Consider the following 13,980-nt stretch of genomic DNA (forward strand, 5'->3'; position numbering starts at 1 on the left):
TTTTTGTTTTATGAACTCCTTTGTGTAAGCTTCCAAATATATTTTCTATCAAAGTACATTAAGAACAATGTCAAGCCAAACAAGTCCCCCCCTAACCCATCCCCAGAAAAAAAACTCCCAGTAAGATATTCCAGACACATTCTGGAAGAATATTAAATAGATATTAACAGATCTCTGATCCTAATTCCCACCTCCTAACTGAGATGGACTTTTAAAAAACCAAAAGCAGACAGAACATCTAGGAAGTATTGCACTGAGTTCCTTAAAAATAAATCTATTTTTATTCTCTTAGTTAATTCATGACCTTGCTTCCTTAGCTGCAAATAGGTTAAAGAAGTAGCATATAGCATTTTAAGAGGTTACCAAGTATCATTTGTATTTTTGTACCTTTTTATGATTGGAAACTCTTCTCAGATTGTCCTCTTCAATGTGAGGCAGCTGTAAAAGGGGAGACTTGAACTGCTGAAGTCCCTGGACTGTCATCTGGGAAAGCTTCATACAATTTTCCAAAGATCCCAAAGATGGAGCACGGAACTCCCTTTCTTGGGGAGAATGAAACAAACAACATAATTTTTAATTTTTTTTCCTTCTTATACTTTTCCAATGTATACTTGTAATACAGAAAACCTTATTTCCAGTCCACCAAGCAAAAGAAAGAGACATCTTAAAATGTTCAGTATAATTAACTAGGCAGACTTTTTGCTCTCACTCCAGCCACATAGACCAGCAGACATTTTCCTCCCTCTATTTAGGATGTCACAGCTGAACACTAACATGGTCTGAGGGAACAACTGCACAATGTATCTATGTAATTATTGTAGACAAAAATTTCACCAATTCAGTTTAAAAAAATGCAGCACCAAAACAAACATTTTATATTTGTATGTTTTATGCATGTGTGTGTATAACATGTTTAGTGTATCATTTATTATTATTTATCATTAAGCATTAATCTTTTACAATACATTATTTATAATATTTCCATCTTGAGAAATGAGCATATAGGTAGCAGCCTATCACATGCAAAAAGAAAACTATATTTACAGTTGAAGTTAAGCAGAGCATATTACATCATGTTAGAAGGCAGTAAGAAGAGCTGTAAAAATATCAAATGCGTGACTTATTTATAAATAAACTTATTGGTTAAAAAGGGTATCTATTTGACTTTTCTTATAGAAATTGCCTATAATTTTTTCATATTTTAATGTACAAAAAGACCTACACTCATAATTAAAATGATTATAAAGTAGACAAGGAGAAATAAGTCTTAGCCAGAACAGAGTAAAAGAAAAAAAAAAAAACAACCTACACTTAGCAATTATTAATCCTCATCACATCTGCAAAGAAATGAAAAAGCAAAGCAGACACAAACTGCAATAACTTTGTTTGACAACCATTCATTCATAAATAAAACTTCTCATAAACCCTGTTTAGAGGACTCATTTCAGACAACTTCTTATCTTGCTGCAGATTTCTAAGCAGCTATGAGGGCATAGTAACTGCACATGGTAGATTACTGTTCCCTCTGGTTCAGCTGCCCCTCTCCTCTTCAAATTGTCTCTTTCTTCACTAATTACACCTAGCTACAAATTATACCCAGCTAAAAATAGCATCAGCTATCAAATCAAATTCCATGGAGGGACGTGTGACAATTATATGCAATGCAAAGAGAAATATAACATAAAAATGGAACTAGACACACAGGTAACTAAGAAAGATGTAACTTTGACCTTGAAAAAAAAAAGTAGTAATGGAAAGATTAATGTTCCAACCAGGTAACACTACATTTTCTTTCCATCTTACACAGCTTCCACCTCCCCTGTAATTTTTTTGGCTGCTGCTGCCAAGGAAAGTCACAGGAATTTTTTTTTAAGTTAAAAAAACATACTGCAAACCAAGTCAATAAAAGAATCCTAAATAATTTCTGACAAACTGTCTTTTGCAGGAAATTCACCTAGAGCTTTGAGACCCCAGAACACTAGTCACAGTAAAAAATATTCTCTTTTTTAAAGGATTGACTCATCATCCAGATGACAGCAGAAAAATATTTTAAAGTTGGAAAGTATGATCCTGGTTTCCTGAAAAGAACACAGGTCTTTATATTCCCTGAGAGTGGACTTGAGGACAGCATAGCTTTTAACATCCCTCAAATTCCCCTACCATAAAATTAATGTCATTGCCATAAAATTTCACAGCTTCTGATTGTCAAATTGCACAATACAAGATGACCTTTAATGTAAGGTTATTAAATTGACCAAAAATAAAGAATCATAGAATAGTTTGTGTTGACCTCAAATATCATCTAGTTCCAACCCCTGCCTTGGGTTGGGACGCCTTCCACTCGACCAAGTTGTTCAAAGTCTCATCCAAACTAGCCTTGAACACTTCCAAGGATGGGGCATCCAAAACTTCTCTGCCTCCCCACCCTCACAAGCAAAGCGTTTCTCATCTAAAACCACCCTCTTTCACTTTAAACCCAACATATGACATTGAATAGTCAATCCCAAATGTAAATGCAAATTTTAGTTGCTTGGCAAGGACTGGCATACATCTGGGTCAAGCCACAACCTCTTCAATGCTCTGCAGCTTCCAACCTGAATTAAGGAATGTGCTTTGACTGGACAGCTGAACACATGCCTAACTTCTGCAGGCACTGGAGCACATCCCATGTTTTTGGCAGCAAACACCTCACTTGGCAAGGCAGCTATCTACTTATCATATTTAAGGATGATCTCAAGGAAGCCATGAAAATAATTTACACCTGCTGGTTCTCAGGTATCAGCTAAACAGCCCCAGAACAATGGATGCAAGCAATGGATGCCACAAAGCAAAGTGCCAAGCTTGAGAAGATTCATATCAAGTGTCTTTCTCCAAAAGACCTGATTACAAGGTAAGCATAAACTGCTGCAGACATTTTTAAGCTTCAAATAGTAACAAAAACCTTCCAGAATATTTGAAAGACAGGAGTGCAGCACAAAATGAGACTTCTCATCCCACTATCAATTTAGGTTTCACAAAGTATGATTTGTCACCAACATATTTCTTTAGATAGTACTAACACATGCCATTGCCTTTGTACGTTCACAGAGCTTGGACTGCTGAAAATCTATGACTAATTGGAGCATGTGATCCTTTTATGTACTGTGTCAAGGCTGATTTAAGTGAAAATTACAACTAGCCCCAAAACCAAATGCAGTTAAGTCACTTAAAATTATGGTTACAAATATAAACCTAAGCAAAGCAGTCTCTTAAAAATTTCAATACCCAAGTTCAATTGTATTCATCTTAAAAAAACACAACACAAAACCAAACCAATGCCACCTTTACAATTTCCAGTTTTTTCCCAGGGCAACACAGTTCTCTCTACAGGCACAGTCATCAAAAATAGGGTCAATGCATTAGATTTGTTAAATAAATAGTAAGTTGTAAAAGCAGTGACTTCACTTTACACCAAAGACCAAAATTCTGAAACCATTTACTTTGAAATGTCCAATTGCATTACTGTTAATGGGCAACAGTTGGGTACCACCTTCTCTTTAACACCATGTGCTGTGAGCACTGGCATGGAAGCAAGAGGAAATGTTTGGTTGTTTGGTAAAATTTCTGGCTACTGCCACTTTCAAATTTTGGAAATAATTTTAAGAAAAGCTGTTACAGAAATACCAGACAAGTCCTCAACTATACCTATGATACATACCTACTTTTCCCCCAAATCTAGGGAAGTAATTACTACCATACATAATCACAGCTATAAATTCTCTTCTGCTTTCACAAACTGCGTGAGGCTGGAAGAGATAATGATAATCCCTGGAAATTGTTAGTGGTAGAGGCTGTTCAGATTTGGTTTATAAATAACCATTTCACATGCTAACAGAAAATTAGTTTACACCACTATATTTCAAAATACTGTCTCCTTTTATTTTAATTTAAGTTAAAATCTAAAGTTCTGGGAACTTGAAAGCAATTTATTAAGAACAATGCAGCTATAAATATTTATTTTACTGTCAAATTAAGAAAGTATCTCTGTGTATATTCAGAACTAGAGGAAAAGAACACAGCTACCTGAAGGTCGTTTAGGTTGCAAGGTATATAATGCACTCTATTCAGTATCTTATTTCAGCTTTTACAAGAAGAACTATAAGTGTTTCTCATTTTTCAAAGACTTCCAGTTCTGTTGAATAAAAAAAGCTTCTGCCTGTGTTATTTTGGTTTTATTTTGCACAAGAGAAAACAGCTATTTGCTAGTTGACTAATATATATATAGGCCATCTAAAAATGTATTTTTCAGAGCTTTGAAGTATTTTACAGTATCACAGAGGTTCAGGTACTTTTTATAAAACACTATCCAAATTCAAAGACAAAATAATCTAAGCTAGCACACAACATGCTTATCTGCTCACATCCCCGCTCACACTTAATTTTATTATGGAGCACAATTTCCAGCACCACTTGCCATAGTTCTGGGAAATATCTTTCCCAAAACCATTCTTACTAGGAGGCTATCAATGCTCATTAAAGGAGTTGTGGTCTAGTGAAGATCAACAAATAAGTATTGTTTGATAGCAAAAAAACAGTGACCAGGTTGACATAAAAAAATGCCTTGACTATGTTTGGTGCAAAAAGGAATGATATCCAAGTCTTTGCTTCCTTACACTGCAAAAAACCATGTTCTGAGAAACTGCCTGTTTACAGTGGGAAAAAAGGCTTAAATATTATATTTCAATTAAATTATAATTTCTATGGCAAGACATACAGTTAAGCATCTGCCCCTACAACTTCAGAATAAAACTACATAGCAGGCTGAAGAGCATAGAATTGAGACATGGAGAAATATGAGCAACATACAAAGAAATAATGGCAAAGAAATTATCTAAAAAACAAGAGGTACTCATAACAGGAGAGAAAAAATTGTAGAAGTGCAAATGGAAAGAACACAAGCATTATACTAAATGCTTTGCTACTGAAAATGAACCACATCTTCAAGAAAAGGTTTTCAATTGCAGTTAATGAGAAACTTTAATTGCAAAAATTACAGGCAGGACACAGACTCAGGATTTCAGATCAGAGCTTGGCAGCAGCAGCAGCATTTCAATCCTCAAAATAGAGAACTCTCTCATTACAAAAAGAGCAGCAGTGCATTCCGGCATTTCTAAATATCACAGGTTAGATTTCCCACAAGAACCAAAGATTTTATGAAGTATCACAGTGAAGAAACATATTTACTTGTTTTAATTATACAGTTTCTTTTCTTACCTTCCCTGCTTCGAGCCATTATTATTAGTTGGCAGATCACATTAATCATTTCTTGAAGTAGTGCAGGACTCTTCTTAAGGATAAACTGCTGATCTGCAAGATACAACTGGCTGCAATTATGCTGTACTACTTTTAGGAAAAACAATCAGTTTACATGAACTGGATCATTTAATGGCATGGTCTTCACTGCTATTCATTCTTGTATTACCAAAAAATGCCAATTTATTCTCACTGATATATCCATCTGTAACATTCCTTAAAAAAACTAGGAAAATGAAAGTGCTAAGAGGAAACAAATTTTGTATACCAGCTTCCACACCAAATGAAACAATATTTGTTAGATCCACCCAAAAAGAAGCAACAGGATGGTACAGACAATTTACCAGTCATATTAAAAATCACATTAATTCTTTAGGTAATCACAGGTTAAAACCAGGATTTTTAATTTTAAGTGAAACACCAGTTTTGCAAAAAACATCATTTGCAACATACCAAATTTTTTTGAATGCAGTTCTGTGAAAAACAGTAACTAAGGAAAAGAAAGATATTTTTCATGACTTTTTAAAACTGATTATTTTTCTTCTAAAAGGAACTGAAAATTTTGAAGCAAAGCATTTTCCCTGGTTTGTTGCTTTGCGTTTGTTTTTTTTTTTATTTCCATTAAAATATAGAACATCTCAACTTTGCTGGTCAGCCTAGAGCTATGGCTTTCATGGATGAAACTTAAGAAGTGCATTTAGAAACATTTCAGTTTCAATATTTAGAAGTATTAAAAATTCCAAAACACACACCAAAGCTCACAGGTAACTGATATTTAAAGTTCTAATCTTGTCATCTTTACTTCACATAGTGGGCTAAAAACCTCCAAAAATAAATACACATGGAAATGCCATAGAGAGCAAGATTATGCTGATCTTGGATTTCTTTGCTCTGAAAAGCAAATATACTTCACGTTTAACTTTTTATTCTATTACAAAAATCAAAAACAATTTATCTAAGCTATATTTGCAGCCAAAAGCTTTAAAGAGTAAAATATCAGTATTGCAGAGCTGTCAGGAGAGTGAGGAAATGCTAAGTAAATGCTCTAAAGGGTCGTTAAAGTTGAAAAACTAAGCGGCTTGCATAGAGACTATTGAGCAGAGATCCATTCAACTCTTTACAGGACAAGAATCAAAAGTACTATAGCAGGCAGCAGTGCTTGCATCATAATAATAATGCAGCATCTTGCTCTGTTTCCAGTAATATCTGATATGGGGAGAAGCCATTACCTTCTTCAAGGACCTCAGGAACTTGCATCCGGGCAAGATGCGTCAACAGCAGAACTCTGGCTTTCAGACTGTAAGGGTAGGTGAGAGGAGGCTCATTCTTCTTTAAGTTGATGCCACCAATTTCTCTGATTAGCTAAAATAAAACAGTTAAACAGCTATTTTATTGCAAAATACAAGCAAATACAGGAGAAGAGTTCACAAGGGAAAAAAGCATGTTCACAAAAGCAAGAGTTTAAGAGTTTAAGTAACTTTTTCTTGGAAATTTCTGCAGAGATGAACATTAGTCATTTTTATTCAAAATCCAGCTCAAAAAAGTTTAAAAGCATCTTTATAAACCTTTTTTCCATGTGCAAAGGGGTGGGTTGTAAAGATTTGCATGCAATAAACTTGTCTTATGTAGTATTAAATAAATTTGTATTGACAGATAAGTATTTTTAATATCTGATTTTATTGCCAAGGTTTACTAGACTCAACCATATTTCTAAGGCATTGAATTTAACATGCACAAGCAACAGCATCACTTTGAGACCTTTCCCCCACCTAAGACACAGCGAACTTCCCTAGGAATAATTTCAGGTAAAACACGAAGGAGGTTTACAAGCCTGAAATCCCTGGTAGGCTGAAGATCAAGTATTTTAACTTCTTTGTAGACCACACCATCTTGAAAAAAGCATGGTGTTCTTTACTCAGGATGACCTTTCCTGTTCCCCACAGGATCAAGACCCAGAGTTCAAACAGGACTGAGTAACAGTAGCTCAGATAAAGTAGCATTAGTACATGGCCCAGAAGCTTCACTTTTTGACTCAAAAATTCCAAAATCTTAAGACAAAAAGAGAACTTTGGGTATCAACAGCTAAGCTACACCAACCAGTCTTTCCCCACACTTGAAAAAAAGATCTTCTGACTCTCTTGTAAGAAGCTTCTTATAAGCACACCCTGGTGTAACCCCAGATCAAGAGCAGTAAAACTTAGAAAAGAGAATTTTGTGAAAAATGGGAACATTGATCATGGCCCCAAAAGCAGGATACACTAGCAGAAATTATTAGCAATACCCTTCTGTGTTGATGCTTCAGTGAATTGTTCTGCCATATAGTCAGAAAAAAACACAGATGACACTGAGTACTGGACCTTTAGAAAGGGAACAAAATCTGTCAAAAAATGCAAAGTCATGTACTTGCATACTAACAAGAACAGCAGCTCAAAGATGGGAACTGTTAGCTGGAAAACAAAGATACCTAAGATGGGGAAATTCTGAAAACTTACTGATCCCCCTCTAGTTGTGCTAAACCACCATATAAAACAGCTGCGGAAAAGATTATGCTGAAAGTCATTCCCTGCAGAAATACAGGAACAGTAGTGCCATCAACTAAGGCACTGTTAAGACTTAACACAGAATGCTGTGGACAATTCTAAGCAGATAAAAAATAATGTAAAATTTAGAAATCTATCAGCTGGGAACAGTACCCTGTTCAGTACACAGCAGGAGAAGCAAAATGAGCCTTTTGGAAAAGAGAGGAATGAAAGACAGCAGTTTTTCTAGTTTAGGAAAACAAAGACAAAAAGATGTCTAATGGGCTATTGCTTGTGTCTACAGATGCATAAGGATATACACAGCAAGAATAGTTTAGACTCCAGAATAGTGATGATAAAAACCAAGGATACAAATTGGTCACAAACAAGACTCCTAATCACTAGAACAGCAAGTTCTGGAACAGCTTCTCAGCAGGATATGGTTACAGAAGGCTTGACTGCTTTTTAAATAATGAATGATTAAATGTAAAAGGCCTTGCAGAATGCCAATGCTGGCAACAGCATGGGTGAAGAACCACTGATCAAGGTCTTTTCCAGCCTTTTGCTCTCATTGCTGAAAACCCCCACTTTACTGCAATTCCATCTTCTACTCAAAGCCCACAACATGATAAAGAATTTGTAAAAGAGACAAAGACAATTAAGTAAAAGAATATAGACTGACTTTTACATTTAGGTCACATTTAAAACATGAAAACTCAACTGTGTGCATGCAAATGTTAAATCTGTGAGACTATTTCCCCCTTTTTTTGCCAACTCAGAACATTTTTATTGAAGCATTTTGTATACTATGTTTTAAACTTCTTAAATCAAAGCGTTAGTTTCTGATAAATAAGAATTTCTAATACTCTGCTAGTAAAAATTATTTGCCACAGTATGCATTTATGGCATCTCTGATGTCATTGGAAACACTGAATGGAAATGAATATAAAAGGCTATCAGAGGGGAACAGATATTCATGGAGGAATCTCCATGATATTTAAAGACATTACTGATTCAGACATCAAATAATAATTTTATTTTATTGGCAACGCACTCAACCAGATTTGTGTTAACAATTTAAAAGAACATGAAACGGTGATCACCTCCTTATGTCAATTCTCAAAATTTTTAAGGATTAACACTCTAATTTCCTATTTACTTTACCCCTCCCTAAAAGTCCAATACAGCAGCCTATATACTAAACCAATTCAATTTAAAATAAGCATTAGCATCATTAATGCCATCTTTTCTTTTAAAAAAGTTTAAATCAAGTCTAGCTTCTAACTCCTATTTCTGAAGGGATACAGCTGCCTCACTACAAAGTCTGAAGAACTTGAATTCTGCCAGCAGGTCCCCCAGAAGCATCACCTCCCTCTTCCCTTGAAGGGGTCAGTTAAAACACCTCTGGACGTGACTGACCTGAGGTATCTGGATGTTGTCTGCTGGTCTGCTCGTCGCATCTTTGTTGTACTGAGGATCAAATTCAGATGCCCCTGCTAAAACCATGATAAGCCCTGCAAAGATAATTGGAGTCAGACAAAGAAAATGTCAACATCCAAAGCCACCAACTGCTTTCTTCAGAACTTTCAGCCATAAAACTTATTCCCGTTCCTCCCCCAACAACCATGAATATCTACATCCCCTACTTAATGGATCAGTTACTACTGCCACAGGGCAAGGAGGCAGGAATCAATGTCTGGCACAAAACAAAAGAGATGATTCAGGGCTCAGTTTTGCATGGTATAAAGTCCAGCATTTGACACTTAATGTCTTGAAAAGAACATAATTAGACTTCATTAGGACTAACAGACATCACTGTACAGCAGTTTGACTACTTCTGCATGCTCACAGAACCATTCCTCACAGCAGCCCACGTGCCTGCAGCAGTACCAAAATGTGTATGGAAGAGGGAGGCAGGAAGGATAAAATTTCAGCTCCATTTTCTGCTCAGTCAGCATTGAAAATTCACCAAAAAAATTTGTAATTATGAGAAAAGCAGTCCAATAAATAATCCTACAAACAAATTGCACAAAGATGACGGACTGCTCTATTCTTAATGTGATTAGGAAAATCCATGTTACCACAAAACATTCTGTAGTGTAATTAAAATAAAAGCCCTACACAACTGGATATTTTAGTCCCATTGTGAGCTTCCTGCTCATGAACATACCAGACCCCCTCAGCCACAGACAATCAGAGAGAGCTCACACAATCATTTGCTCCAGTTAAAATAACTTTTTTAGCAGTAGTTACTCAAGCTTCCTTCTTATATTTTGAGCAAGTGCTCTTACGAGCAAGTCAAAATTATTTTTGCCTACCTGCAGTGCCCAGTGAATTCAGACTAGTAACAATGAGTCAAGTTCCCTCAGCATCAATTTTCATTTCCATGCTCAATTATCTATTCACTTCCTCAGCACAGCATATTGAAGACTTTCAGATGACTATAAATATCTTCCCATTATATAAAATCAACAACTGAAAATCTCCAGGAAAGGAGATTCTGAAAGTTTGTTTGTCCTGAAGCTTGAAAAAATACCTTAAAACAAGGCAAGTCATGCAGATTTATCTCATCATTTTCCTAGCCTGGTTTGATGACATTTGCTGGCACTGATATACCACACTACAGCGGAATTCACAACCAAGCAAAAGCCTTACCTGATCACTGTGAGGTTTGTCTAAACCACCTCAGCTGCACCTCAGTTTTCATTCAGACTGCACAACAGACCTCAGTAGAAAAAACTGACCTGCCTCTGATCCTGGAACTACCTAAAAGCGTTAAGTCCTTAAATAAGGCCACTTAAGCCTAGAGTCCACTTTTTAACCAACCTTTAGGAGGGACAAGGAAAGCCTCGAAGTTGGGTTCTGAATGAGGTTCAATATGAAACAAATTACTGTTAAAACAAGTCTGAAAAAAGAAAGCGGTCTCCCTAAACTTCTCAAGTCTCACATACTCTCTCTTTTCTCACCTAGCTGGAGATAGGAAAAAGCATAAGAGTCTGACAAAAGAGTATAAAACAGTCTGAATTAATCCCACACACAAACCCATGTGTCCTGTGAATAAAAGGGTAACATCTTTTCATGCTCTTATTACAAGGATGGATCAAGAGCAGATTTTAGCAATCTTCCAGCAAATTTAAAGCAAAAAACAGTGCAATTCAAAGAAGTAAGAAAATATATTCATGAACCCTTTTTAGAAGGTTTTGGGGGTTCCTCTATTCTGTTTTTCAATTGCTCTGAGCATGCAATCGAGTTAAATCCTATCTAGAACTCAGCAGTACTGTGGCAATTCCTCAGGCTCATTCCAGCCTCCAAACTGTAACATACAATTTTGCAGCAACAAAGTACACCTAGAGTTTTCTCCAAAAAAATGGGAGGGGGTCCTTTAAAATCAGGGAGTAGACAAGAAAAGGAAGCATATTGAAAGATACAAGCAAGTAACAAAGTAACATAAAACTGATAGCAATTTTTTAACAGAAATCTAGCTCTCTAACATCTAAAAACAAGAAATGCTATTGCATTCTTTATGCGTACAAGAATTTTATGAAGCCCCTAAAAATTCCAAAGCCTGTTTTTTTACACAAACAGAAGAAAACACACAGAGGTTTGCTCCTACTGGCAACTGAGGGCTACAGGCAGGTCAGCATGTTTTTCCCAACATACAATACCGCTTTTTCTTTCTTTTTTTTTCATGTATAGATAGACATAAATATATCCCTCTACCAAACATTTACTTTTTACAGAGTATTCTTCACCTGCAACAGAATTAAGTTTTAAAAACACTCTAAAGGAACCCAAAGCATTACTTCAAGCTAATCAAGGCCTATAAAATAGAAGTAATTTAATGTCAGCAGACTGACACTTCCAGAGCAACACACCTACAGTTGAAGATGCCTTATACTTACGTTTCATGTCCATGTTCCGGGTTTTATAGACAAAGTACGTATATATTTGAGTTGTCCGAATGAGAATCTGATCTCCACTGTATCGTATTGATCGGTACCACCAGGAACCCTGAAATATTCAACAGGAACAGACTGATGTCAGCTACAAGGAAGCATCAAAAGAGCCATACTGCATGACCTCGTGTCTGTCAACAACCAGGTAACTCGGCCCAACTGATATCATGTATGTTGAGGTGAACTGAATTTCAAAAAGGAGAGGGGAACAAAAATGTATTTGCTGACACAAACTTTAAAAGCACGCTGATAAATTCATCTGAGAGAATCTAATGTTAAACATTTTTAAATGACCTCTAGCCTAGAGACATTTTCCCCAGCACAAACACCTGCACACATATACACTGCTTGGTTTATTTCTGGTGTTGTTTTAATAAATCCACTAAACAGAAAATTCACTCGATTTACCACTTGCTATACATGATGTGGTAACTCCTTACAGTGCACCTCAGCATTCAAATCGGGTTTAGGCAGCCCAAGACCAAACCAAGAACAAAGAGATTTCTTTCACTATGAGAAAATTTGCAAAACTGTGATTTAAGTCACCTGACCACAAAATGCTTTTCAGAACAGGAATCTGGAGGTGGCATGGGGCCCTCACTGCAAATTTTCAGAATTAAGCCATACACCTTCAGGTTGACAGAAGAAGAGCAACACTCTGATAATTGCCTAATTAGCATTACACCAGTGATTCAAATTACAGAACTCACTCTACAGTGGTTATACTCTCTAATATATTTTCAGAAAAATGGTGTGCTGGGTTATAAACTGCAATCTGTTCATTAAACTCCTCCCTGTAAGCAAAGCTCATTTAACATAAGAAAACACATTGAAGATACTCCTCTATCTACTGTGAAATTTATTATCAGTGAAGAGCAACAAGCAGTAAAGTAGTTAAGTGATGCTTACTACTATTAGTTTCATAATAATTCCCCCACTATGGAAAGAATTCTGCAATCTACTTAATTATTTGGGAAATACTCAAGGAGTGGCTCCAACAAATTTTTTAATAAATTAGGTTTGATTAATCCGTGATAGATGAATGCTGACACAGTATATTACACAGCTTTCTACAATGCTTTTCTGCACAAAAAATTAATTATAACCCCACAGCTCTCAAATATTTGTACAAGTACAGGTATTGGAAGAAAAATGTACCTAGCCAGTCCAAACCTACATGAAAAAGGCTGCCCTAACTGCTTCTGCAGATACAGCTCCTCTCTCTTGCCTCACGTACAGGACATTATTTAGGTCAGAGGAAGTCTGGAAAGAACTACTTATCATTATTGTCCTTTTTCATTAATCTGGATTCAAAGGGTGGAAGTAGCCTTACTTTATTTTAGATGCCCATCAAACATAGGATGACCACACTGCAGTTAAGTTTGCCTTCTTTATTGATTCATGAAAGAGAAACTGACCCATTAAAGGCATGAATTATCTTGTATGTCTACTTTCAAATGAAATTATAAAATAACTTGCTCCATAAAAATGACTATTCCTCTTCACTGATTTATAAAAGAAATTTACTGTGACAAGTCTGAACATACGAGTCTACATCTGGTATGGGGCAAGAAGAGGCAGAAAATTTTTTCTGTGCTCACAACATTTGTTTGTACCAACAGCAAGGTTGTTTTCCTTTCACTTGAGCTATGATAAACCTGGTGTAAGTCATTAAAAGTATCTGTATACAAAAAAGCATCAACTGAATCCTAAAAGGAAGGCATGAAAAAAATCTGCATCCTCGATTTTAGACTTTTTATTCAACCATTTGTTGAAGTCAGCACATTTAATCTTCTAAACTAAATTTTCAATTGCACAGAAAGACTCAAAGGGAAGGAATAATGTCTCTCTTGAGGCTCTGCACACACTGATACAAGCAGCTGCTAAGACCTCAGGACACTTTTTCAAATGAAAATCTACTTTCCAAGAACATGAGGGCCTTTTGGTGTCAGTTTTCTAAGTCTTGCTTCATGCCACACCCCAAATGCACAATCACTGGATAAAGAAAATTGTTTAAAAGCAATACTTTAGGGCAAACCCAAGCCCTGAAATAACACTCACCTACCAAATGATTCCTCACACAAAGCAATGTCAAGGGCAAACATCTCATGATGTACAGAAGATCAATAAAAACTGAAGTTATTTAAACAAAGGCAGGCAGGAAAAACTAAATCAACCACCTGCTTCACCTGCAGTAATCATTCTAGCACCAC

The 13,980-nt window shown here is 36.0% G+C and overlaps 1 protein-coding gene across 1 annotated transcript in view; it reads right to left on the reverse strand.

The window, feature by feature from the left end:
* The window catches only part of SEC63 (SEC63 homolog, protein translocation regulator), a 39,938-nt gene that overhangs the window by 14,312 nt on the left and 11,646 nt on the right, over positions 1 to 13,980 (reverse strand). The window contains exons 7-11 of the mRNA XM_014312065.2: positions 11,714 to 11,822; positions 9,231 to 9,325; positions 6,522 to 6,654; positions 5,254 to 5,346; positions 388 to 542 (exon numbers count right to left, since the gene is read on the reverse strand). Of these exons, the coding sequence (XP_014167540.2) occupies positions 388 to 542; positions 5,254 to 5,346; positions 6,522 to 6,654; positions 9,231 to 9,325; positions 11,714 to 11,822 (585 nt within the window). The remainder of the gene's footprint in view (positions 1 to 387; positions 543 to 5,253; positions 5,347 to 6,521; positions 6,655 to 9,230; positions 9,326 to 11,713; positions 11,823 to 13,980) is intronic.

The sequence above is a fragment of the Geospiza fortis genome, unplaced genomic scaffold (assembly GCF_000277835.1).
Source record: "Geospiza fortis unplaced genomic scaffold, GeoFor_1.0 scaffold98, whole genome shotgun sequence".
Taxonomy (NCBI): Eukaryota; Metazoa; Chordata; class Aves; order Passeriformes; family Thraupidae; genus Geospiza; species Geospiza fortis.